The sequence below is a fragment of the Leishmania martiniquensis genome, chromosome 13, assembly GCF_017916325.1.
Source record: "Leishmania martiniquensis isolate LSCM1 chromosome 13, whole genome shotgun sequence".
NCBI lineage: Eukaryota > Euglenozoa > Kinetoplastea > Trypanosomatida > Trypanosomatidae > Leishmania > Leishmania martiniquensis.
Genome location: NC_090148.1, coordinates 620001 through 645000, shown reverse-complemented (window position 1 = coordinate 645000; position 25000 = coordinate 620001). Strand labels below are relative to the sequence as shown.

The 25000-nt window shown below is 53.4% G+C and overlaps 6 protein-coding genes across 6 annotated transcripts in view; 4 read left to right on the top strand and 2 right to left on the bottom strand.

The window, feature by feature from the left end:
* Positions 1-2133: 2133 nt before the first annotated feature.
* LSCM1_05990 (uncharacterized protein) lies at positions 2134-3510 on the bottom strand (the record flags this gene model as incomplete). Its single annotated transcript, XM_067323424.1, has 1 exon — positions 2134-3510. One exon carries the CDS (start codon positions 3508-3510, stop codon positions 2134-2136), a length of 1377 nt encoding a protein of 458 aa, XP_067180375.1.
* A 1681-nt stretch (positions 3511-5191) lies between these two features.
* Positions 5192-7000, bottom strand: LSCM1_05989 (uncharacterized protein; the record flags this gene model as incomplete). The annotated part of the gene is made up of 1 exon (XM_067323423.1): positions 5192-7000. One exon carries the CDS (start codon positions 6998-7000, stop codon positions 5192-5194), a length of 1809 nt encoding a protein of 602 aa, XP_067180374.1.
* A 1915-nt stretch (positions 7001-8915) lies between these two features.
* On the top strand, positions 8916-9734 carry LSCM1_05988 (uncharacterized protein; the record flags this gene model as incomplete). The annotated part of the gene is made up of 1 exon (XM_067323422.1): positions 8916-9734. One exon carries the CDS (start codon positions 8916-8918, stop codon positions 9732-9734), a length of 819 nt encoding a protein of 272 aa, XP_067180373.1.
* A 792-nt stretch (positions 9735-10526) lies between these two features.
* Positions 10527-11198, top strand: LSCM1_05987 (uncharacterized protein). The gene is made up of 2 exons (XM_067323421.1): positions 10527-10880; positions 11150-11198. The coding sequence occupies exon 1, from the start codon at positions 10535-10537 to the stop codon at positions 10853-10855; it is 321 nt and encodes a 106-aa protein (XP_067180372.1). The 5' UTR covers positions 10527-10534; the 3' UTR covers positions 10856-10880; positions 11150-11198.
* A 160-nt stretch (positions 11199-11358) lies between these two features.
* LSCM1_05986 (uncharacterized protein) lies at positions 11359-12975 on the top strand (the record flags this gene model as incomplete). The annotated part of the gene is made up of 1 exon (XM_067323420.1): positions 11359-12975. The coding sequence occupies one exon, from the start codon at positions 11359-11361 to the stop codon at positions 12973-12975; it is 1617 nt and encodes a 538-aa protein (XP_067180371.1).
* A 1073-nt stretch (positions 12976-14048) lies between these two features.
* The window catches only part of LSCM1_05985 (uncharacterized protein), a gene marked incomplete at both ends in the record, with an annotated part of 11643 nt that continues 691 nt past the window's right edge, over positions 14049-25000 (top strand). Inside the window, one exon of the mRNA XM_067323419.1 lies at positions 14049-25000. This exon is cut by the window's right edge and continues 691 nt beyond it. Within this exon, the coding sequence (XP_067180370.1) occupies positions 14049-25000 (10952 nt within the window).

Genomic DNA, 25000 nt, shown 5'->3' with positions numbered 1-25000 from the left:
CAGTCCGTGTAGGCAGTGCCACCCGAACACCACTCACGGGGCTGGTGAGGTGTCGGCGCGTCTGCTCCCTAACAGGATGGGGGGAACTAGGGAGCCGCATGGCAACACGTTGACTGGGCGCAGCCATATTTACTTATGAATAAGGAAAGCAATCAACCGCTTACAGAATAATCAACGCTCACAGTTTGCAGCAACGGTGTAGCACCGGGCTGCAGTTACGAGTTCAACGAGAAGACACAAACTATTTAGGAATACGGCGCAGCCAATCGTTACGGGACAGACAGCAGCTTCGACGGGCACCCTCACTGCCGCTACCGGGGGCCTGTCAGCAACCTCCTGGGCGGGCGGGTGGGCGTTTTTTCCCCCGAAACTATTGTGTGAAAGGTGATGGCGGCGTGGAGGGCGAGAGGGCTTCGCTGCTTCACCAGGTATCCACCGTTTGCGCACAGAGCACTCATGCGTGTGCAGGAGAGACGGTGGGAAACGCAGAGGGAGAGAGTCATCAACCCGCGCACACAAGGTGGCGTCCACGCGTGTCCGGTGCAGTACAGCCTGGTCGGCGAGCCGGGCCTCCAGTTCACCTCCGCCCCATCTGGCGGGGCAAAAAACGCATCGAGCTCTGTTGTCCGATCGGCAAGTGCACCCCACATTACCCGACACGCTCTAACCTCGCATGGTTGAGCATTACTCACTGAAGCCGTCGGCGAGCTCTTCGAGAGTGCGGAGATGTGCACGTCGTTTGTCAGAAGTGTCCCCAGGTCGCCCGCTCTTGCTACGCAGTGCCACGCCAGTTTAAGGAAGAGCGCGGCGCGCGGGTGGGTTTGGCAGAGCTCCTTGTAGGCTTTTTGGATCTGCTGGGCCCGCAGAATTGCTGACGTGGCCTTCCGTCTTTTCTTCAAGGCTGGTCTCTTTCGGACGAGTAGTAGCATGCGATTCGATTTGAATTCGACAGTCCTCTTGACCGGAACCGTGTCCGGATGTATGGAAAATGACTATTGTATGCGCCTTCTTTTGCGTGATGCTCCGTAGAGAGGAGGGGAGCCCCTGCCTTGTAAAACAAGCACACGACTTATTCGCAAAATCTGTGCCGTGTCGTGGTTGAGGTCGTCTCGTCCGCGGACTTGCCGCATGTCAGGTACTGTGGCGCCTCCTCAGAAACCTGAGAACTCAAGACGCTTTGCTGTCGTTATCGTAAAGAGGAGACAGTCGGATTCGAACGATAGTTTTGGTTGAGGTGAGTCATGGTGAGGTTTGATTCTGTGCCAAAGGCGGAGGGTCTTTAATACGTCACGTAGTGTTTGTTAAGGATGCATCAAAAGAAGAGGGGAAGGATAAAAACGGTGGTGAGGAAGAGAGAACTCGGTCGGTTTCAAGTGTCCTCTTTCACGGCTCTGCATGCGAATGTGGCTGGGCTTTGCTTCGGGATCGTCGGATTCCCTGAGATGAGCGTGATAACTTGTTTTTGAGGCGTGTGAAATCGACGTTGGAAATCCATGGTCATTATTTTTTCGTGGAACCCATCGGCTTTCAAGGTTTGTGCTAGTCAAAACGTCGTGTACGAAGAAGAGGAGTGTGGATGGCTGATCCGGGGGGGTGCGGGCGGCTGGTGCAGGGAAAGCAGGTAGCGCACGGCGCGAGATTCCCTGCCGCTCGGGTTAGGCAGGAGCAACAGGGAATTCTTTTTGTGGTTGCGGGAGTGTGCCTGTACAGCAGGAATGAAAGGCAGCAGGTGTCGAAGCGGCGGTGCGAGTAACGCTGGGCGAGAGCACTTCCGGTAACGCAAAGGTTTATGATATACGCCCTCTTACGCCACGAGAGCGAGAAGAGGAAATAATGAAAATAAAAGAAGAGCGCAAATTGTTCCGATTTTTATATTTGCCATCGGTGGAAAGGTTGCAGGGGCGGCTTTCAAAGAAACATTACATCAAGAAGTCTATTCGTTGTACCGTGCCCTCTACTTGGCTCGGTACACTTGGCGTAGTGCAAGAGTTGGTTACAAAATGGCGCCGAAACGCGCCTGGGTATCTATCTACACATCTCAAATGGAAAGTAATGTGCAATGGTTCTGATGGCTGGCAGGCACTAATGCTTTCCTGTCGGGCTCTTTGCTACACCGAGCATGGCTCTGCCCTTTTAACCTGCCGCGGCAGGAAGGATACTCGGTGCCAGGCTTGGCGGGTACGAAAGCGCTGCGTGGTTCAGCCCATTGACGAAGACATACATGAGACGTGGCGCGCCAGCAAGCGGATTCAGATCCCTGACTGAGAGGCACACATCAAGTCGCACAACCTCCAGACAGGGGCATGTGCCCAATCCCTGAAGGTTGCTCACGGCACTGAAGGATGCATCAACAATCCGAAGGCGCGGCGCACCAGCTAAGGGGGACAAATCTGTAAGAAGACGGCAACCTGTCACACGGAGTGTTTCGAGGCAAGGACACGATTCCAGCCCACGGATGTCGCGCATGTTGCTGCAAAACACGTCCACTTCTCGCAGTTGCGGCGCGCCAGCCAAAGCAGTCAAACTCTCCAGCGCTCTGCACGTATCGAAGGAAACCCGTTGTAGGCACACGCACCCGGCAAGGCTTCCGAGATCTCGCACGCCACACCAGGAAACGGAAAGGGTCCTCAAATGAACGGCGAGGCTAAGCGACGAGAGGGAAACCAATCGCTCACAGTTGACGACAGTGACGGTGGAGAGGGATGCGCAACAGCTGAAGCCAGTTACCGCAGAGAGGCCACTGCCACTCAACCGAAGATGCTGCAGGGCGCGAACAGAAGCCCACAGGCGCATGTCGATCACGCTCACTGCGTCAAGGCTCTGTTGATGGTTCTCTACGGCGTTCGCGTCGACAGGCGAAGCCACGGTCATTTTCGATTCGACGCTGAGTGTTGTAAGGCGAGGCAACTGAGAGAGGCTTACAAGAGCGGCACTTGTGCATCGCGCAACGTGCAGCTCCCTCAGTTGCGTCATTTGGCACGGTTGCACTGGAAGAGAGGCGAAGGCCTCACCACACATGTCAATCCTTTGCAGGCGCAGTGCGACATCGGCCGGAATAGGGCACGCGCGCACAAGAAGGGAAAGGCTAACACTCCTGAGAATAGGCCTTAAACGTGACGAATCGAGTAGCTTGATGGTCATCTCGTCGCCTCGGATGGATACAGGAATGCCGCACTTGTCGATCCACCAGGCTACTGTGTCGAGCGGTTGAAGCGACGGCATACAAGCGCCTTCGGACACGAGCTCATGCATCACAGTAGCGTCGTCGAGGAGAAGGCGCAGATTTGTGGGCAAGCGTGATTCTAGCAGTTCAGCAAACAAACGAGCTTTCGGACTGACTGCGGCAAGCGTGAGAATTAGGTCACCAGGTGCAAACTTGAGCATTTCAAGCAGGGCATCCCCCTGGAGGTGGCGGAGGAGTTGTTGTGGCTTCATGATGCTGTTCCTGTACGTGTCGTCTGCCAAAAGCCGTTCGTGGGCCCTCTGCAGTTCTGCTGTCCAAATCTCCATCTTTTTCCGCCGTTGATGGAACTATACATGAAAGCACTTGTGCGTGCAAAAGTGTGATGCGATGGAGAGATGAGAGTGAGGGACAAAGAGTTTAAAAGCATGTCACAGAGATCCTGCTTATCATGGTATCAGGGACGAAAATCACGTTTCGAAAAGGGTCCGAAGAGAGTATTTCCAACAGCGCTGAAACGCTGCCCGGACAGTGACTTTGAAAGAATATCCACGGAGGTACAACCTCTCCAAGAGAGTATCCAGCCACGTCGTTTTCACGAGAGTTGGAGTTGGCAGCGGAGAGAGAGCAGCCCTTGGTGCGAGTGGCTTGTAGACTCCCGTGCAAAACATCGATATTTTTTTTGTATCAATACGTGAATGCAGGAGTATAATCTCCTGGTTTTGTGCATGCGAGGAGCAGCCTTGGAGGTGGCCGAGAAGAAAAGGTGGAAAAATACTTTCACAGTTCGCTGCCTCTTCTCGTCGCCCTCAGACCAATCGACGCGAGAAAGTTGCAGCGCTGTTGTGTGTACCATCCTTCGCGGTGCGTCGCAGAAGATCGATTTAGAACAGAAACGCTAGGAAAATCACATTTTTTCGTGTGCAGCGCAGCATTCTTCACAGCACTGTCTGCTTACAGGCTGGGTTGGCGCATGATATCTCTGTTAGTACCGTACCTGGCGTGCATCCATTCGAGCATCCCCGTCGGCCGGCAAAAAGAGGGAGAAAAAGGGCATCGTTTTTCTTGCTTTTCACTGGCGAGGTTCATATACTTGTAGAACCTGAAGGATTAATGATACCTGAAAAGGATAAAAAAGGAGCGGGAAGAAGAAAACCTTATCGCTTCACTACATGTGGCTATTCTTTCCGCACACGCAGAAAGGACAGCAAGAGAAGCACAGATCACTAAAAAAAAATAGGCGGCAGTGTCTCAGTGCGGAGAGACTGCTGTGAATCAAGCAAGTGTAGAGGCGGCGTCGACACCATCGCAAAAGGTAGGAACCATTCACCTCCTTGCTTTTTCCCTGTGTTAAGAGGTGCGTAGGCGCTTATGCACTGGCGCAGATGCTAAGTGGCCGTCTCTGCTGCGCGGCGCGCCAGACAGAGGACGACAATCTTGCTTTTTCGCAGGATGCACTCGTAACGAGTTCGAACATTGCGTGCTTAGACAGGGAGCGAGAGTCCACAAGAGCAGGCTTACGCCCAGGGCTTGTGTAAATAGGACAGTCCTCACTAGAAATGCAAAGAGGATGCTACGTACGCTTACCCATGTACTCGGTTGACATCTGCACTCTGAAAAAATCATGAAAAGAGAAAAGAAAACGCAAGAATGGAATACAGCTTACACTAGCTTACAACCCACAACTCTTGCCCTCACGTTAGAATATGTACAGTTTGAGAGTAGCGTTCATGCGGCTGTGTTCTCACGAAGGAAAAGAGGGAGAGGAATGAGCGTTTGGGTGTGCGTGTTCAGCGATGGGCCTTGTGGAGGAAGGCAGATCCGTAAAGAAGAAATGTTGCCGTTCCCTCTGATGAGGATCGAAAAGCAGCGGAGAACCTTGGAAGTATAGTGGACCGCGCAGTTCTCCTCCGAGGAAAGAGGTTTTGAAGTTCTACTTTTGAGGCGTTCCTGGCCACGTGAAGAGGCATGGACTTAGTCAGACGCAGATAGTTGCAGCCACAGAGTGTACTAGTGGAGCTGGTCGTCGAGCACCTCAGAGAAATCAGCGCTTTGCTTGCGAAGACGGCGGTACTCAGAGAGAGCGCGCTTGTTGTAGCCGCGATACTTGAGATGCACCACAACGTTCGTTGCGAAAGCGGTGCATGCCAAGCAGAGGAGCACCAGCAGCGGCATCTGAACACATTTACGGCTTGTGCAGAGAAGAGAGTTTCCCATCTTCTCTGCTTGCACTGTATACCATTCTCCGTAGAGAAAACGGTTGAGAGCGATGGAGGCGGCTGCGGTGGCCAGGAAGCAGAAGTGGTAGTGCTTCGCAGGGTCCCGAGCATAGATGGTGCGTGTGATGAGGATCATAGTGGCTGCAAGGAAACCGTTGCCAATGGCTGCGATGACATAAGGAAGTGGGAGCGCCTCCTTCGGCAGCGTGAGAAACAGCACAATTGTGATAATAATGGATGTGGTAGGGATAAAGAGGGCAATGGTCAGCGGAATCCGTTGCTCTGCCGGGCGCTTCTGCGACCATGCCTCAAAGTACGACATAAGCAGCCGACCCGCCGCACTACCCACACCGTTAAGTACCGTAAGAAGAGTGCGGGTGGAGGTGGTGGTCTGTTCGCCAGCCAAGGCGGCAAAGATGTAGCTGGCGTTGTTCATGATGACACCCTCAGCGCCGACGACGCAGAACGAAGTCCACCAGAGAGCCCACAGATTAACAGACAAAAGGTTGTGCAGAAAGGGTTGCTGGTACTGTGGTGCAATGTAATCGATCTCCATGTCCACATTTTCCACTTCTGCCACGCTGATCAAGGGAAACTTCTTCTCGGCATCAGGGGCGCTGATGCTCGGCGTTCCCTTTGTCGTGTCGAGATGGTCAAGTATCTCAGTAGCAGACGATCTTCGGTGAAAGCACAGAGGCAGCGGGGTGGGGATGGCAATCAGCGAAAAGGCAAAAGTTAAGATGGTGGTGATGATGGCAAAAATGAGCTTCTCTTTACTGCCGAGGTGCAGGTAGTCGACAAGGGCCGTCGTGATAGTGAGGAACACAATGAGCACCACAATGAGGCAAAAACCGTAGTAGAAGCGCGTCATTGGCGGCTCCTGCTTGAGGAACTGCGCCTTGGATGCCAGTCGTCGCTCTTTCTCTTCTGCTGAGAGATCCGACTCCTGGTAACCAGTGAGGTGGTACATTGGGAGACGCAGAAAGAGAATTCCCAGTACGCCGGCGATGATTCCCCAGGCCATCAAGAAGTAGAAGAAGTGTTGAACCTCTCCGCTGAAAAACCCCTGGTACAAACTTCCGATAATAGCGGAGCCGAGGCCGATAAAGGTCTTGAGGATTGCCACAACAGGACCTCTGTTGGTAGGAAAATAACTCAAAATCGTTATGCAGCTGGAAAGATCGAAAAAGGAGGTACCTACGTTTATGAAAGAGTAAAAGACAGACAGCGTCAGCACGTTACCGGTGATGACACCCTGAAAGCACAAAGCAAAAAGCAAAGCACCCAAAGGAAAAACAAAGGAGGATAGAATAGCAATCGGGAACGGTCCAAGGTAGTCGTAGAGAAAGGAATAGGGAAGCATCACATAGCCAATTACGGTACCGGTGGTCGTGATGGTGCTCAAGTCTCGCTGGGAAAGAGAGTATCGCTCCTGCAAAGAGCCGGATACAAGGTTGAAAGTGTAGCTCCCGAATGATCCGCAAATCATGCTGAAAAGACCAAGAAACAAAAGGCCGAATCGATGCGTTTCGCTGATGAGCTTCGACGGGGCTTTCGACAGTCGCCCCAAATGGACCTCTTCCTCATTACTGTGAAGCATCCTGATACACCACACGAGATGGAGGCGGAGATGAATTGCAGAACGCGTTTTGCTTCTGGAATGAAAAAAAAGTGGTTAAAGCAGGTATGTCGACACAGTGGAGTGTTGGTGTCTCGTTTTTTCTTCACTCACGGGATGGGACGGAAGAGGAAGTAGTGTGAGGGTGAGGGATCCAAAGGAAAGGGAGAAGTATCATAAGGAAGTGCGGTGTACGCAGCGCCAGGACCCTTTTCCAATAGCGCTAGAACAGTGAACGAGAGGTCACTGGTCTCTTTGCTTCACCTTTCTATGAGTGTGATAGGAGGAAAGGTTGAGATTCAGGCGCGCATATCCCCACGAAAATGTCCAAACACAGTTGTTCGAGGTATTCTTGTGGTTGAAGATTCAGAAGCCAAATAGAAGTACAAGAGGTGATAAAACAGCTAAGCAATGACCTGCGTGTCGAGGAATGTTTCACCGTTACTAGGTACTCTCCGTTAATGATGTATTTTTCTTTTCGCTCTCTGTCTCTCACTTCGAATTATACTCACGTAAGATTCAAAGAGGTTTAGCCGTTGTAAGCTTCTTCTTGTTTGTCATCACACTTTCCTGGATTACTGCCGATCATATGGGTCTTTGTGCGATTCAAAGGGCCGATACGCAAGCGGATGGATGAAACAGCGGCGCTCCTTCCTACGGAAAGAGTGAGCGCATTTTATAGAGAGAGTTGAGAAGGCCTGAGTGATGTCATCACGCTTGTAAGGTTTCTCTGTCGTTTTTGGTGAGGAAAGATGATGTACTGTGTTGTGCTTGGGCGCGAGTGCTTGCGGAAGAAAGAAAATGTGATGCTTCGGGCGAATATGGTGAAATGTGAGTATAGGGACCTGCATTTCTTGATGACGAACGTCCTGGTAAGGCATGCAGAAGCGGTCCACGCCCCATGCAGAGGTGCAAAGGTATTCCCTAGCATGGACTCCTCTTCAGGGAAACTGTCTTTTTGGCATAGGTATCTGATGGCAATTGAAGGTGTCGCGGCATGGGGGGGCGCTAGACACTCGGGGGTTAGTTGAGCAAAAAAAAAGGGAGGATTGCCGTGGCCTATCGAGTTTTTTGGAGGACTATGGTACGATTAATGAAGCTTGAGTGGGAGAGGGTGCGCGCAAGGAAAGAAGGTTAGGGGGGGGGGCGGGGGCGCAGGATATCTCATCCGAGTATGTGGAATGGAGGGACAAGCAAAGGAGGAGAGCTCACATCAGAGCCATTAACGGATGATTAGGTTCACGAAGAAGTTAAGCGAAGTCAAGTGTGTCACTGTTATTTTCAATACAAGCGTATGATTCATAGTGGCGTCACATGGGAATGATTTGGCGAAACGTAGCTGTGTGACTCCTTGGAAAGCACCTGCAAATCTTTTGGTTTTTGGAGCGCTAAGACTAAATTCAAGCTTCCATTTGCTGCTATCGCGCTTCTCCAGCTAAACTGCCTGTGTTGGCGCAGGTATCAGGAATTTTCAGACTTTTTCCTATTTGCAAGCCTTCACAAGCTGGAGAAGGGAGCTTTCCCGCTAGACGAAAAAGAGCTGCAACGATAAGAGGGGCGTATTACCATGTGTATCACGATTAGGATTAATACCCGTGGCGCGGCTGGAAACTAGCTGCAGAAACTGCTCTGCGACACTTTCTGCCAGTTCTTGGGACGATGCGACTGTCGGGTCTCTCAGCTGCGTGATCGTGTATGAAGGGATGGAGATTGTGGGGTGGTGAACTGAACGCTGTTCTCACAGAAAACTTCACTACTTTTTTTTTGCTGGAAACCTAGGGACCACAGTATTTTTTGTGTGCTGCAATTATAAGAGTGCCTGCGAATACGGTAAGGCTTCTCAAGTCATATCATATAAGGAAGTGTCTTCCCGAAAGACTGTTAAACAACACCGACGATGGCTGAGCAGAAGATTGGCTTCTTGGGATGTGGTAACATGGCGGAGTGCATCATGGCAGGACTACTGAAAGAAAAGGTGTTTTCTCCAGAAAATACGTACATTTGCAATCGGACAGCTGCCACGAATGCACGGCTGGTGTCCACGTATCAGGTGAACAGCGTGTCTGCTGCTGAGCTAACCGAAAGATGTGACATTGTTGTGCTGGGGGTGAAACCGTACGGCATCGTACCCGTCTTAGAAATCATCAAGGCGAGAGTAACACCAACTAAGCTAGTTATATCCATGGCTGCCGGTGTTCCTATTGCCACAATCGAAAAGCATTGCCCGCCGAAGACGAAAGTTCTCCGTGTCATGCCCAACATTCCATCGTTCGTTGGCGAAGGAGTGACATCGGTAAGCAGTAACACGAATGTGACGCCGGAGGATGAGTCGGCGGTGGTAAGGATGTTCGGAGCGATAGGAAAGGCGTACGTTGTGGCTGAGTCAGCGATTCACGGAGTTATCGGTGTGGCCGGCTCATCGCCTGCATATGTTTTCATGTTTATGGAGGCACTCAGCGACGGTGCGGTGCGCGGTGGTATCCCCCGCTCGCAGTCGTATGAAATGGCTGCACAAGCGGTTCTCGGCGCGGCAAGAATGCTACAAGAAAGCGGCAAAACGCCTGGAGCACTGAAAGACATGGTGTGCTCACCCGGGGGTACAACGATCGAGGCTGTCCGTTATCTAGAAAAGGGGGGGCTGCGCTCTGCTGTTATTGAAGCCATGATCCAATGTATGGAGAAGTCAAAGGAATTCGAGAAGTTGTACACGGAGTAACGTGTAGCTTTTTGCGGTCGTGCCGGTGATTAGGTGTTCATAGTAGGAGAGACTTCAAAGTGCATGGGTTGTAGGCCATTGTGATGGATGGGCCAAATTGCGATCTAGTTGAAGGAAAATGAAGACATTCTTGAAATATTCAGCTCACTACGCCATTAACTCTTTCACCTCGAGTGCCGAAATGAGAGATTCTGTGCGTTTGTTTTCACGAAAAGCAGATGTTTGTCTTCTACAGATGGGAAAGCAGTTCTTGTTTGCTGTAAACTTGAACAGGATGTTTATTTTCTCGCGCTTCGACGAGTTACTGTCGCACAGAAATTAATATAGCGGGAAGTTTGTGACCTCTCTGCAGAAAAGAGGGAAAAAGGGATATATGCACTTCATATGAAATTTTATGAATAGGAGAAACACAAGGTTTCATTTGAAACTGTTGCTGCTCAGTAAAAAGGACGGGCATAGATTTTCTCCCGCTTTACTATCGTGCGCCCTGCGGTTGGTGCTCAAAAACTAGCCAGAAAAACAGAAGGTGTGGCTGACTACCCTTTTATGGGGTGGGGAAACCAGCATAATGATTCCGTCCTGAAATTCTTTATTTTTTCTGCTGGCCCTCTTTTTCTGTACTATTCTTGTTGTTTTGCGCTTACCTGTTGAAATTATTCCGCATGCGTTATATATATATATATATCTATATATATGTATCTATATATATGTAAATCTACATCTACATCTATATCTATCTATCTATATCTATATGGTACTATGAGTGCGCTTCTGATGCGCTTACCGTTAGAGCCGCCAAGATGGTGAACTATCCGAAGAAGAAGGTGATGCACTGCGACGACGCGCGCTGCAACGCGCACAAGTCGTTCAAGGTAGTGCAGTACAAGGCCGGCAAGGCGCGTCTCTTCGCTCGCGGCAAGCGCCGTTACGACCGCAAGCAGTCTGGTTATGGTGGTCAGACCAAGCCTGTCTTCCACAAGAAGGCCAAGACGACGAAGAAGATCGTACTTAAGCTCCAGTGCTCTGGGTGCAAGTGCATCCGCCAGATTGTTCTCAAGCGCACGAAGCACTTTGAACTGAACGACAAGAAGAAGACTGGCAACAAGGACCCCACCTGGTAAACCAAATGACTTCCATTTTATTTTGATATACTTTTTGTTTTCTCTTACGAAAAAAAATCGCTTAAAATGGCTGGTGAATATTGAATCCTCGAACCATCCTCTTTGGGCTTCGTAAGGGTCCCTGGGGAAACATAGGATAGGCTTGCTACAGCTTCTCTGGCAAGTGTTTGCTTACAGTAGTTGCGTTGAGGTTCGCGTGGTTTTATGGGGACTCAACAGGATGAAGATGATATGCGCTTGAAGGGCCTCTCTTTCGCTACAGAATGTCTTCTTCATGTACTTTTATATACACACACACATGTATATATATATATATACCTATTCATATATCAGGATTCACCTGAGGGAAAACGCTCTACCGAAATTTACGTGCTTAGCTTTTTTCAGCTCTGAAACATCTGCAGCAGAATCAGAGAGTATAGAATCACGTAACGGGCAAATTGTGTTCAATCATCTTTTCTTGAGTAGCCTTCAAAAACAAAAAGAAGCAACAGCTAGCAATCATGTCGAATCTCGCGTACATCAACCCTGGTGGCAAGCAGGCCCGAAAGGCAAGTGCTCTTGACATTAACATGATTGCGGCGCGTGGGCTGCAGGAGGTTTTGAAGACTAATCTAGGACCACGTGGCACAATGAAAATGCTGGTATCTGGCTCCGGCATGATTAAGATTACGAAAGATGGAAACACATTGCTTGGGGAGATGCAAATTCAGCATCCCACGGCGGCCCTTATCGCGCGTGCTGCAACAGCGATCGACGACATTACTGGCGACGGCAGCACGAGTGTGGTTCTCACGATCGGCGAGATGATGCGGCAGTCCGAGCGCTACATTCAAGAGGGCATGCACCCGCGGACGATCACGGAAGGCTTCCACATGGCCCGCGACGAGGCGATTAAGTTTTTGGAGGGGAACACCATTAGCGTCCCTAGTGAGGAGCGCCGTGAGTATCTAACCAACGTGGCCCGGACTGCTTTGACGACGAAGGTGAACGTTGGATTGTCGGAGCAGCTTGCAGATGCTGTGGTGGACGCCGTCTACTCGATTGCCGAGGTTGGTAAGGAGGTGGATTTGCATATGGTGGAAGTGATGCACATGCGACATCGTCTGAGCTCTGACACGCGTTTTGTAAAGGGTATTGTTCTGGATCATGGTGGCCGTAACAGCGATATGCCAAAGTACCTGGAGAATGCGTACATTCTTACTTGTAATGTCTCGCTTGAGTACGAACGCAGTGAGCTAACGACTGGTTTCTACTACAAGGATCCAGCAGAGAAGGCACGCATGGTCGAGGCGGAGCGCAAAATGACTGATGACCGTGTCCGTCAGATCATTGAACTGAAGAAGAAAGTGTGCACTAAGGAGAATGGGCGGACTTTCGTGGTGATTAATCAGAAGGGCATCGATCCTATCGCGCTGGAGATGCTTGCCAAGGAGAACATACTTGCCTTGCGCAGGGCCAAGCGGCGGAACATGGAGCGCTTGGTGCTGGCGTGCGGCGGCGAGGCAGTGAACGCAACGGACAACCTGACGCCAGACATTCTCGGCGAGGCAGGCCTTATTCAGGAATACACGCTGGGGGATGACAAGTACACGTTTGTTGAAAATGGCTCAAAAGGAAAAAGCTGTACGCTTCTCGTGAAGGGGCCGAACGACCACACGATTGCGCAAATCAAGGATGCCGTGCGAGACGGACTTCGTGCTGTGAAGAACGCCTTTGAGGCATCAGCGGTAGTTGCTGGCGCTGGTGCCTTTGAGGTGGCTCTGCACGATCATCTCATGAAATTTGCTGACAGCGTAAGCGGGAAGCAGAAGATCGGCATTCGCGCATACGCTGATGCGATGCTGGTCACGCCCAAGACGCTGGCTGAGAATTCCGGCCTCGATGTACAGGAGTGCCTTATCACGCTTCAGGAGGCTAGCAGGATTGCCCGCAGCAGAGGAAAGTGGGCTGGCCTCAGAATCGAAAACGGTGATGTGATTGATCCCGTCGCTGCCGGTATTCTCGATAACGTTATTGTCAAGCGAAGTCTGCTCGAATGTACTGGGGACATTGTGGCGCAGCTGCTGCTTGTTGATGAAATCATGAAGGCTGGTCGTCGCGGCGCCGGTGGACAGTAACGTGACGGCGTGGAGCGGAGTCGCAGGGATGACACGGAAGCTTCTGACTCTCGGCATTGTTGTTGATCGAGGAGCTATATATTTTTTTTTCTCTTTTCCCTTTTGTTTACGCTCTACTCTATAACCGGGGGTGAGCGCCAGGTGCGCCCCTGAATGAGTGTTATTGTATCTAAAGGGTGGAAGCAGGTGCAGGTGGGGCAGGCGGTGGCTGGTACGTCAGAGTTAGTGCGCTTTCCGCTCGGGCTTCCGTGGGCTTCAAAGCGGAAAGGTGCAACGTGGAGCCTTTTCGAGCACTGGGTGTGCCTCCAGGGGCAGTTGTATGCGCCGTGCTCGTTGATAATCCACTCCTAAAATGGCGAACAAAGCCTCATAACGATACATCAGCCTCTTTCGTGAAGGAAGGAAGGAAAGAACTCAATGTGCTAATCAGGTGAAGTATTTCGCGCACTTCATGGCGAGTGTCAGTGCGATTGGGGAGTGGTGCATGGACTTCGAAAGGGGTTCGACGTGCCTTTTTTCTCTCATGGCGTACTATGCGGCGATACTAAGGCTGCTGGCGTATTGCGTCGTGTGCTGTCCAGCCGCTGACGGTGCAGGGAGCATGTAAATGGGCAACGAGCTCTGTGATAAGGCCCCCCAATGCTGCTCCGAACCTGTGCAAGAGTGGGCCGGGGGTCGAAGTGAAAGAGCGGCGGCGTACGAGATTTTTAGCAGGCGTGTACCAGACGTATGCTGCATATCTATTGTTCTTCCTTCGCCATCTCTTTCCCTGCTACGTTGCATAACGCAGCCGTAAGACTGACAAGAGGCAGACGCGTAGGTCATAACTTGAAAGACGTCTCTTCATAGCACGCGAAAAGAGGGAAAGCCTGAGCTTACGTGCGCACGAACCTTTGCAAGAGCGGATCAGGTGCCGGATAGAGACGATAGCGAGGCGAAGACGCGTAACCTCTGATCAAGAGAGTGTCCTAGCAGGGCGGCCGACTTTGGTGCGGCATTTATCCTCTGAGGACGCCGTCCAGTCAGACGGCGAATTCGTCTCCTGTACCGCTACCTAATCTCTGACCTCAGAGATGGCGAAGGGCGAGAAAGATGATGCGCCGGCGGACAAGCGAGTTGTGTGGTTGGAGCAGCGCATCACTAACGCTCTAAAACTGAAGCCTGCCGAGTCGAAGAAGCTTCTTGACAGCGAAGACAACCGAGCCCAGATGAGCGAGTTTCTGGACGTCGCCGATGCGTGCCACCTCTATGTATATCAACCATCAAGTGGGGCTTATGTGACCCGCATCGAGGCGCCAGAGGAGCTCAAGAAGAAAGGCCTCTTCTTCAGCAAAATCAAGCGTGAGAAGATCTCGGACGAAAACCATATGAAGGAGGTGATCACATTCGGAGACCTCTCGCCGGACGTCCTCAATAGCCTCAGCGACGTCACGCGTAACGTGTACGCGCAGATCCTTAAGGGCGACAAGCGGAACACGGCGACCGTGCCCGACGTGGCCGTCGGCGAACTCATGAGCGATACCAACGGACTGCTCTCCGACTTGCTGGTCATCCAGGGCTTGAGCCAGGGCAAAGCGTTTTTGCCGATGCCGCCCATCCAGTTTCCTCTCCGCATTGACGACTTCTCCATGGATAAGGAGACGCTATACATGCTTGAGGGCACTGTTGTCTCGTGGACGGCGCAGATCAAGGCCGCGATTGCGTCATCGCCGGAGGAGCTGGAGGAGGCCGCGCCGCTGATGGGCCGATACCCGTGCCCGCTGGACGAGATTCGCTACTGGAAAGAGAAGTCCGAGAATTTGGCCGGCTTAGAGGCGCAACTCTACTCAGTTAAGGCGCTGAAGATTCTGGTGCTCTTGAAGCGTGCGGGTAGCAGCTATTATGCCCCCTTCTCGCAGCTGATGGGTGAGCTGAAAGAGGCCGCGTACGAGTCTCGGGACAACTATCATTACCTCAAGCCCCTTATTCCGGAGTTCGAGCAGATGTGCATCTCATCCCCCAGCCACATCCCTTTCGTGGAGCTTGCCACAAGCGGAGTCTTCAAGCGCCTTTTCCACTTTTTGTACCTGCTGTGGACGCAGTCCGGCTTCTACAACAACCCTGCTCGGCTGGTCTTCCTCATCCGCGAGATGGGCAATGATCTGATCGAGATGGCTGCCGAGCACGTGAACGTCGCCGAGTTCGCCGAGGGCCTGGAGAAGAAGGAGGTGATTGAGCGACTGAGCACCGCATTGGCGATCTGTGGCGAGTTCAAGGCCTTATACTTTCAGTACAAGGCGTACGTGTCATCTGTGGCGCGGCCTTGGAAGTTCCAGAACGCCGCGCTCTTCTCTAGACTGGATACCTTTTTAGAGCGCTGTCATGACCTCCTCGACGTGATCGAGACGGCGCTCCTCTTCGACAAGATGGAGAACATGAAGATCGGGGGGACCAAAGGCCAGCATCTGACGACTGAGGCGGAGGAGATCAAGGAAATGTTTGACACCTCCGTGGCGCGCTTCTTCAGTTCTGAGTGCAATCTTCTCGACATCACAAACACACGCTTCGATGCTGACTACGACGACCTAAAATGCGTGATTCGCGGGTTGGAGGAGCGCCTGAGCTCCATCCTCGTCACCTCGATTGATGAATCCAGCGCGATTACCGAGGTGTTCAAGGCTGTAGACACGTTCGATGGCTTTACGGAGAGGACACCAATGCAACAGGAGTGGCTGAAGAAGCAAAGCAGGGTGCTCGATGGGTTTCATCAGGACCTGCTCAAGGCCCAGGAAACCTACTACGCGGGAGAGGCCGCCGGGGCGTACCCGAACATGCCCCCTCTCGCGAGTACTATTGTGCGGTGCAAGGCGTTGCTAGATCGCATCAACGAGAGCCATGGTCGCGTCGTTGACCTGTCCTCCACGGTGCTGCAGAGCGAGCGGGGTGTGGAGGCACTGCAGCTGTACGAAAAGCTGAGGGAGCTGCTGCAGGGGACGATTCACGAGAAGTTTGAGAAGTGGGCTGCTGAGGTGGGTGCCATTCGCGCAGACAAGCTGCAACTGCCGGTGCTAGCGATGGATGCTCAGAAGCGTCTCACCGTCAACTTTGACGCCTCGCTCGTGAAGACGCTGCGCGAGGTGTACTATGTGGAGGTGCTCAATTCGTACGGCTCGGCGGGCATCGGCCAGTTCGAGATTCCGCCAGATGCGGAAGCCATCTTCACGAAGCGCGACGTGTACCGAGACCAAGCTCTAAAGCTGGAGTATCTCTGCACGACGTACAACAACTTCAGCTCCACTCTACGCCCACACGACGAGCGCCCATTGATCGAGGCGGAGTTACAGAGGTTTGAGTCGTTCGTGTCGAAAGGCCTCAGGGACGTGCGCTGGGAGGACGAGGAAGCCACGAATGTGTTCATTGGGGAAGCAGTGAAGCAAGTCACTGCCATCGACACGGCTGTGTCGACGCTGCACTGCAACGTTCAGCAGGTGAGGGACTCCATGAAGAAGTACAAGACGGATGACACGCTATTTCCGCTGGATGCCGCGACTGGGGGCAAAGCGATGTCGGAGGCAGAGCTGCGCAAGACGCTTGTAGACTATGTCGAGGCGCGCGCCGCTGGACTCCGGGAGAGAAACGTGGAGATCAAGTCGCTGATGCAAAACAGCTTGGAGGCACTGCAGGCGCTCAAGGAGGGCAGTGGTGGCGCTGTCGTGAGCATCACCGACGTGGAATGGCAAAAATACATTGCTTACGCCAGCTCCGTAGTGCGGGAGTGCCTGGCGGAGGTGGCGATTGCGTCACTCACGAACATGCGCAACCAGCTGGATCCGGTCTGGCTCGCAGACCACGACGGTATTCCTCTCGTCGATGTGAAGCTGTGTTTGTCCAAGGCCACTGCAGACAACCCGACGTCAACGTCACGCTTCGAGCCAGTGCTCGTGTCAAGCGACAGCGAAGAGAAGTCGGTGTGGCAGATGCTGAGCGGCACGATTGATGGGATATTGGGCTCCTTCAGCCTGATCGACCCTCTGTACGGCTCCACGTCGTACACGGAGGAGATGCGGTGCAATGATCACGTGCAGGCCCTCATGGAGGAGATTCAAACGCTATTCCAGCAAAATGTGGCCGCCTGCGAAGAGTACCGCCATGTCTATGACGAGTTCAAGTCGCTGTGGGAGATGGATCGCAAGAAGGCGTTTCTGCAGTTTATTGAGATGGACCATCAGCGCAATGGTCCTCGGCCGAGTATCTCGGTGGAGGACACTGCGGCGGCAGCTGCTCAGGCACTGAAACCGGCAGAGTATTTTGGTGTGAGCCTGCAAGAATTCGACCGCGCCATTACAGAGTACACGCGCATCCGAACCCGACTCACTGCTATTGAGGACCGCCACACGGAGGGCTCAGTGCTCATTGACGTCAAGCCGCTGCGCCTGGCGCTGCGCGATTTGAGCCGACGCTGGAAGGAGATGTATTCTGACTACCTGACGGAGAAGATCAAGACAGACCTGAATAACCTCTACGCTTTCATCAAGGAGGCCGACAAGGGGCTCGAGGTGGAGGTGCTGGACGGCGACGTGGACGCTCTGAAGTCTGTCATGCGGTGGATTCGCGATTGTCGCAAGCGCAACACAGAGGTCATGGGGGAAGACGAAACCGGCGAGACAGGAGGAATGTTTCCTCCGATCAAGGCAGCCATAGGCATGCTGAAGACGCACGCGAGTACGTCGCCGGATGCGGAGGCGGAGCTGGTGAAGATTGAGAAGCTCGAAGAGCTTCGGAAGCCTGCACCGGAGCAGTGGGTCGCGCTTAACAAAAAAGCGTTGAACGCGCGCGCGCAGAATTCCATCGTCCAGGATCGCGAGGCGGAAAAGATCAAGGAGGACGTTGCAGCTTTCGAGCAAGAGCTGAGCTGTGAGGTGGATGCCTTTCACCAGAACCCGCTCTTTACCTACTCTATCCAACCTGGTGAGGTCTATAGCGCCGTCGATAGCGTGTACGCGCACTTCATGGTGGTCGAGAGTAAGGCGAAGGGGCTGCAGAGCCTGCAGGACCTCTTTGATCTTGCTGTGTCGCACTTCAAAAGCATCCGTGAATGTCGGCAGGAGCTGGCGCTTCTGAAGCAGATTTGGGACCTGAACTTTCATGTCACCTCCCAGTTTCACGACTGGATGCAGTCAACCTTCAAGGACGCCGATGTGGCCTACTTCGAGGATGAGGCCAAGAAGATTTCAAAGCAGCTACAGCTGCAGCCGATGAAAGTGAAGGGATGGGGCGTTTTCAAGGGTGTCGACGAGACGGTACGCAACATGCGCACGTCGCTGCCTCTGTGCGAGTCGCTGAGCTCGCCATCGATGCGACAGCGGCACTGGGAAGAGCTGGTGCGAACGACGAAGCAACCGGGCACCATCAATCCTGCTGCAGCCGACTTCACGCTTGAGAAACTCTTTGCCCTCGGCCTTCACAAGTATTCGGATGACGTGGCAAACATCGTTGAGAAGGCTGAGAAGGAGCTGCGCATCGAGACCAACCTGTCGAAGATTATCGCGGCCTGGGAGAAGCTGCAGTTCACGTATGAAAACGACACCCACCTGGATTGCTACCTCCTTGGTTCTGTGGACGACGTCATTGAGCAGCTGGAGAACGACAGTAACGCTCTCTCTTCTATGCTGTCCGATCGCTTTGTGGAGTACTTCTACGATAAAGTGCTGAACTGGCAGAAAGACCTTGGACTGGTGGACACATGCACAACAAGGTGGATTGATATTCAGCGTCAGTGGCAGAACCTCTTTCCCATTTTTGTCCTCTCCGAAGACATCAAGGAGCAGCTCCCCAACGAGGCGAAACAGTTCAGCGAGGCAGATCGCGTTTTCCGGCTGCTCATGAGCAAGGCTCACCGGTACACGAACCCTGTGGAGACTATTTGCTCCGGTAAGCTCTCCGAGGACATCGGTCGTGGTGAGACGCTGGAGGAGACGCTCAACTACATCCAGAGCATCCTGAATCGCTGCGAGAAGGCTTTGGCGGATTATCTGGAGACGAAGCGGAAGCTGTTCCCGCGTTTCTTCTTTGTCTCAGACACGGACCTCATCGATATTCTTTCCAAAGGATCGGACCCGCGTGCGGTCATTGTGCACATGAGTAAAATCATCGAATCTGTCGAATCCTTCACGTTTGACAAAAATCCGTACCCTAACGCTGGCACGCAGGACGTGTGGGAAATGGTGTCCATCCAGGGCGAGCGAGTGACGCTGACAGAGAGCTTCGCGTGCGATGGCGCAGTGGAGACCTGGCTAGAGGGACTGGTGCAGTGCATGAAGCGGTGTATGAAGGTGCACATCAAAGAGGCCAACGCGGGCTACATCGAGAAGCCGCGAAATGAGTGGATCTATCAGTATCCCTGCCAGGCGGTCATCGTTGCGTCACGTATCTGGTTTACGACGGAGGTGCATCAAGCCTTCACTCAGATCGAGGAGGGAAACGACATGGGCATGAAGGACTTGCTCAAGAGTCAAAAGTCGCAGCTCGACAGTCTCATCAAAGAGGTGCTTCTGGACCGCTCCTCTACGGAGCGGAAGATGCTTGTCCACCTCATCACAATCGACGTGCATAACCGAGATATTGTGCAGAGCATGGTGGACGATCGCATCGATTCCGTCGATGCCTTCAGCTGGCAATCGCAGCTGCGGTACTACTGGGATGAGAGTAAGGGTAGCGAAATCCGTATTGCCGACGCGGACTTCCTCAACGGGTACGAGTATATTGGCCTGTGCGGTTGTCTTGTCATTACAAAGCTGACAGACCGCTGCTACATCACTCTCACGCAGGCACTGCGCCTGAACCAGGGCGGTGCTCCGGCGGGGCCGGCTGGTACGGGCAAGACTGAGACCACCAAGGATCTTGCGCGCAACATGGGCACTGCCTGCTATGTCTTTAACTGCTCGGATCAGATGAACTACATTACGCTCGGTCAGATCTTCAAGGGTCTTGCCATGTCTGGCTCGTGGGGTTGCTTTGACGAATTCAACCGTATTTCCATTGAGGTGCTCTCCGTTGTCGCTACACAGGTGGGCTCTATCTTGAACGCGCTAAAGGAGAACAAGTCACGCTTCCGGTTCATGGATGAGGAGATTTCGCTCGAGCGGTCTGTGGGCATTTGGATCACTATGAACCCTGGCTACGCCGGACGTACAGAGCTGCCGGAGAACATCAAGTCACTCTTCCGCCCGTGCGCGATGTGTGTGCCGGACCTCAAGAATATTTGCGAGATCATGCTGGCCGCGGAGGGATTCGGTGATGCGAAGGATCTCGCCCTGAAGTTCGTCACGCTGTATCGTCTCAACAAGGAGTTGCTTTCGCCGCAGGACCACTACGACTGGGGCTTGCGCGCTGTGAAGTCCGTCTTGTACATCGCTGGTGCCCTCAAGCGGGGTGACCCTGATTTGCCTGAACGGAACGTGCTGATGCGCGCCCTCCGAGACACAAATATGGCTAAGCTCAGCAAAGACGACGTGTACGTGTTCATGGGGCTCATTCGCTCACTGTTCCCGAACCTCGACGTGCCAAAGAAGAACAAGCCAGAGCTGGTCGCTGCCTGCAAGGCAGTCTGCCAGGAGCAGGGCAACTTTCCAGGTGAAAACGACATCTTTATCCTGAAGTGCGTGCAATACGAAGAACTGCTGCACGTGCGCCACTCCGTTTTCATTCTCGGCGCGGCCGGTGCTGGCAAGACCGAATGCTGGCGCTGCTTGCAAGGTGCGCTGACAAAGCTTCACCAGGACGAATGGAAGGCAAAGGCTGTATCATCGTGTCTCAACCCCAAGGCGATCTCGTCTAATGAGCTGTATGGCTACTTCACCCCGCAGAAGGAGTGGCGAGACGGTATTCTGTCGACCATCTTCCGTGACTACGCTGTGGAGTCGAAAAAGAAAAAGAACATGAAGTGGATTGTACTGGACGGCATTATCGACGCTGAGTGGATCGAGTCCATGAACACCGTCATGGATGACAACAAGATGCTGACGCTCGTTTCGAATGAGCGCATTCCGCTAACGGACTCGATGCGAATGATCTTCGAGGTGTCCCATCTGCGGAACGCGTCTCCGGCGACGGTGTCGCGCGCTGGCGTGATCTTCATCAACGAATCGGATCTGGGATGGGGTCCATTCAAGGACAAATGGATCGCATCCCACGAGAAGCGAGAGGGGGTGATCCTCGATAATCTCTTCGACAAGTACGTGCCGTTCATCTTCGAATTCTGGAAGCGCAGTATGCGGCCGATCGTGTCTGTGATGGACATCAACGTGGTGCAGACCCTTTGCTTTCTCCTCGACGGTATCTTCAAGACACTGGAGCCAGATGAGCTGGCGAAGCACAGCAACCCGTTTGAGGTGTACGAGAAGTACTTTGTGTTCGCTGCCATCTGGGCCTTCGGCGGCCCGCTGCCGAGCTCTGACGGCCGCATCGACATGCGTCTCAACTTCTCAAACCAGTGGAAGAAGGAGTTTCCAAACATGAAGATCTCGGACGTTGGGTCTGTGTTCGACTACTACCTCGACAAGTCGAAGGACGACAGCGGCGCTGTGGTGTTTGACTGGAAGCTGTGGACAGAGCTAGTGCAGCCCTACACCCCTGATATGGATGTGCAGCTGTCGTCTGTGTCCGTACAAACCGCCGATACGGTGCGCATGTCGTACCTCATGAGCCTTTTTGTCGACAACGCGAAAGGAGTCATGCTGGTGGGCACCGCTGGCACAGGTAAGACGAACCTAATCATGTCGAAACTGCGCTCGCTGGACAACGAGAAGGTGGTTTTCCGTGTCATTTCGTTCAACGCCCGAACCTCATCTGCTGGCTTGCAGGCGGTGATGGAGCAGTCGCTGGAAAAGCGCTCCGGCCGCACCTACGGCCCGCCAAATCGAAAGAAGCTTGTGTTTTTTCTGGACGACATGAACATGCCAGCCCCGGACAAGTACGGCACCCAGGAGGCCGTGGCGCTGCTGCAGCAGCACGTCGGGTACGGCTTCTGGTACGACCGTGTCAAGATTGTGCAGAAGGAGGTGGTGGATGTGCGGTACGTTGGCGCGATGAACCCCAAGTCCGGTACCTTCACCATCCTTGACCGTCTCCTGCGGCACTTTGCTGTATTCTCGACGAATATGCCGGACCGCTCCGACCTTGTGAGCATTTACGGGCAGATTTTACAGGCTCACACGAAGCTTTTTCCACGCGAGATCCGCGAGACCCTCACGACGCTGCTGACAAACGCCACGATCGAGCTACACTCGAATGTTTCAAAGCTGTTCTTCCCGACGGCGATCAAGTTCCACTACCAATGGAACATGCGTGAAATGTTCAACATCTTCCAGGGCCTGTGCAAGTCGAATCCGAAGCTGCACAAGAGCAGCCTGCAGCTGGTCCGCCTCTGGGTGCACGAGTGCAACCGTACGTTCCGCGACCGCATGGCCGACGAAGCTGACATGAAGCGCTATGACACCCTACTCCAGGAAGTGATCATGCGTGCCGGCTTCACCGATGTGAGTGTGAAGGAGGTGATGGAGGAGCCGCTTTTGTGGGCGCCTTTCTACACAACCCCAGAGGGGCAGGAGAATGTCTACAACGAGACGAACTACGACGAGGCTGGTGCATACCTGCGTAAGAGGCTGACGGACTACAACGAGAACTACGCCTCCATGAATCTGGTGCTGTTCAACCAGGCTATCGAGCATGTCTGCCGCATTTCGCGCATCACCTCCAACCCGCGCGGCAACGCCTTCTTGGTCGGCGTCGGCGGGTCTGGTAAGCAATCCTTAGGACGCCTCGCATCGTACATCAACGGCCATGACATTTTTCAGATACTGGTGACAAGCACGTACGACATTAACGACTTCCGCACAGATATGCAGGAGCTGTATCGCAAGTGTGGCGTACGCGGGTACCCGTTCGCGTTCATCATCACAGACACGCAGATTGTCTCAATGGACATGCTGGTGTACCTGAACGACATGCTGAGTAGCGGTAATGTACCAGAGCTGTTCAACCAGGATGAGCGCGATGGCATTGTCGGCTCCCTCACGAACGAGGTGAAGGCATCCGGCGTTGCCGATTACTCGAACCCGGATGTGTGCTGGGACTACTTCATCAACAAGGTTCGTTCGAACCTGCACATCATCCTCTGCTTCTCGCCCGTGAGCAAGAACTTCGCGGCGTGGTGCCGTCAGTTCCCGGCGCTGGCTAACACGACTGTGATTGACTGGTTCCTGAGCTGGCCAGAACAGGCACTCAAGTCTGTGGCGCAGCGTTTTCTCTCCGAGATCGAGCTGGGTGGTGAGGAGATGACGCAGAATATCGCGGACTTTATGGCCTACTGCCAGGTAAAGGTGACGGGAACGTGCGAGGAATATTATGCACAAGAGAAACGTCGTGCTTACACGACACCCAAGTCATTCCTCGAGCTGATCGCCTTTTACAAGGACTTGCTTGCCCGGAAGCGGAGGGAGAACAGTGATCAAACGGAGCGCCTCGTGAGTGGTATCGACAAGATCAAGGAGGCGGGGGCGCAGGTGCAGGGACTGCAGGAGGTGCTTCAGCGAGAGAGTGTCGAGGTGGAGGAGGCGCGGCAGAAGACGGCCGCACTGCTCGAGACGGTAGGTCGTGAAAAGTCTGTCGTGGAAGAGCAGAGCGCGATTGCGGCGAAGGAAGAGGCGAAAACGAACAAGATTGTGGAGGAGGTGACGTCGTTCGAGAAGCAATGCCAGGAGGATTTGGCAAAGGCACAGCCCCTTGTCCAGGAGGCTCTGGCGGCGCTCGACACTCTCGACAAAGCTTCGATCGCGGAGCTCAAGAATCTCGGCAAGCCGCCGGAAGATGTGCAGATGGTAGCCATCTGCGTGCTGGTACTCACGGCGAACCCGCGCTCGATACCGTCGATGAAGCAGCGGTCGTGGAACGAATGCAAAAAAATGATGAACCAGGTGGATCGCTTCTTGACAGAACTGCGTAACTTCGACGTGAACAATATACCCCAGGTGTGCATCGACCAGATCCAAGTGTACATCAACAACCCGTCTTTTAACCCAGACATCATCAAGAACAAATCGTTTGCCGCAGCTGGTCTATGCAAATGGGCCATCGGTATGAACCGCTACCATGCTGTCCGCTGCGAGGTGCGTCCGAAGGAGGAGCGGCTTGCCGAGGCACAGCAGCGTCTCGTCTCTAGCCGCGCCGCGCTGAAGAAGATTCAGGATAAGGTTGCTGATCTGCAGGCCAAACTTGGTGCGCTAGTCAGCCAGTACGATATGGCCGTGGCGGAGGCCGAGGCCATCGAGGCTAAGGCGAAGAAGACGCAGATGAAGATGAACCTTGCGCGGCGTCTTGTTAGTGGATTGTCCGACGAGAGTGTGCGCTGGGGTGCGACAATCGAGAAGCTGAAGGAGGCCGCGAAGCTTCTAGTCGGTGACGTGCTGCTAAGCGCCTCGTTTGTGTCCTATATCGGGCCATTTTCAAAGGCGTTCCGCGAGCAAATTGTGGAGCAGGACTGGCTTCCGCAAATCAGGAAGCTGGGCATTCCTATGACGGAGGGCCTTGACGTGACGATGGACGTGCTCACCTCGGAGGCGGCGGTGGCGTCGTGGAACAACGAGGGACTTCCATCTGATCGTGTCTCGACAGAGAACGGTGCCATCCTCAGCAATTGCATGCGGTGGCCGCTCATGATAGACCCACAACTGCAAGGTATCAAGTGGATCCGCACCCGCGAGGAGAAGAACGGCTTGCGGGTGGTGCAAACCTCACAAAAGGGCTGGCAACGCACACTCCAGACGTGTATCGAAGAGGGCCTTCCGTGCCTCATCGAAGGTCTCGACGAATTTGTGGAGCCCGTTCTCGACGGCGTTCTGAGTCGCCAGACGTTCCGCAAGGGTGGCCGCGAGTTCATCAAGCTCGGCGCTACCGAGGTGGAGTACAACCCAAAGTTCCGATTGATCTTGCAGACGAAGCTCGGCAATCCCCACTACGGCCCTGAAGTAAACGCGCAGACAACGTTGAT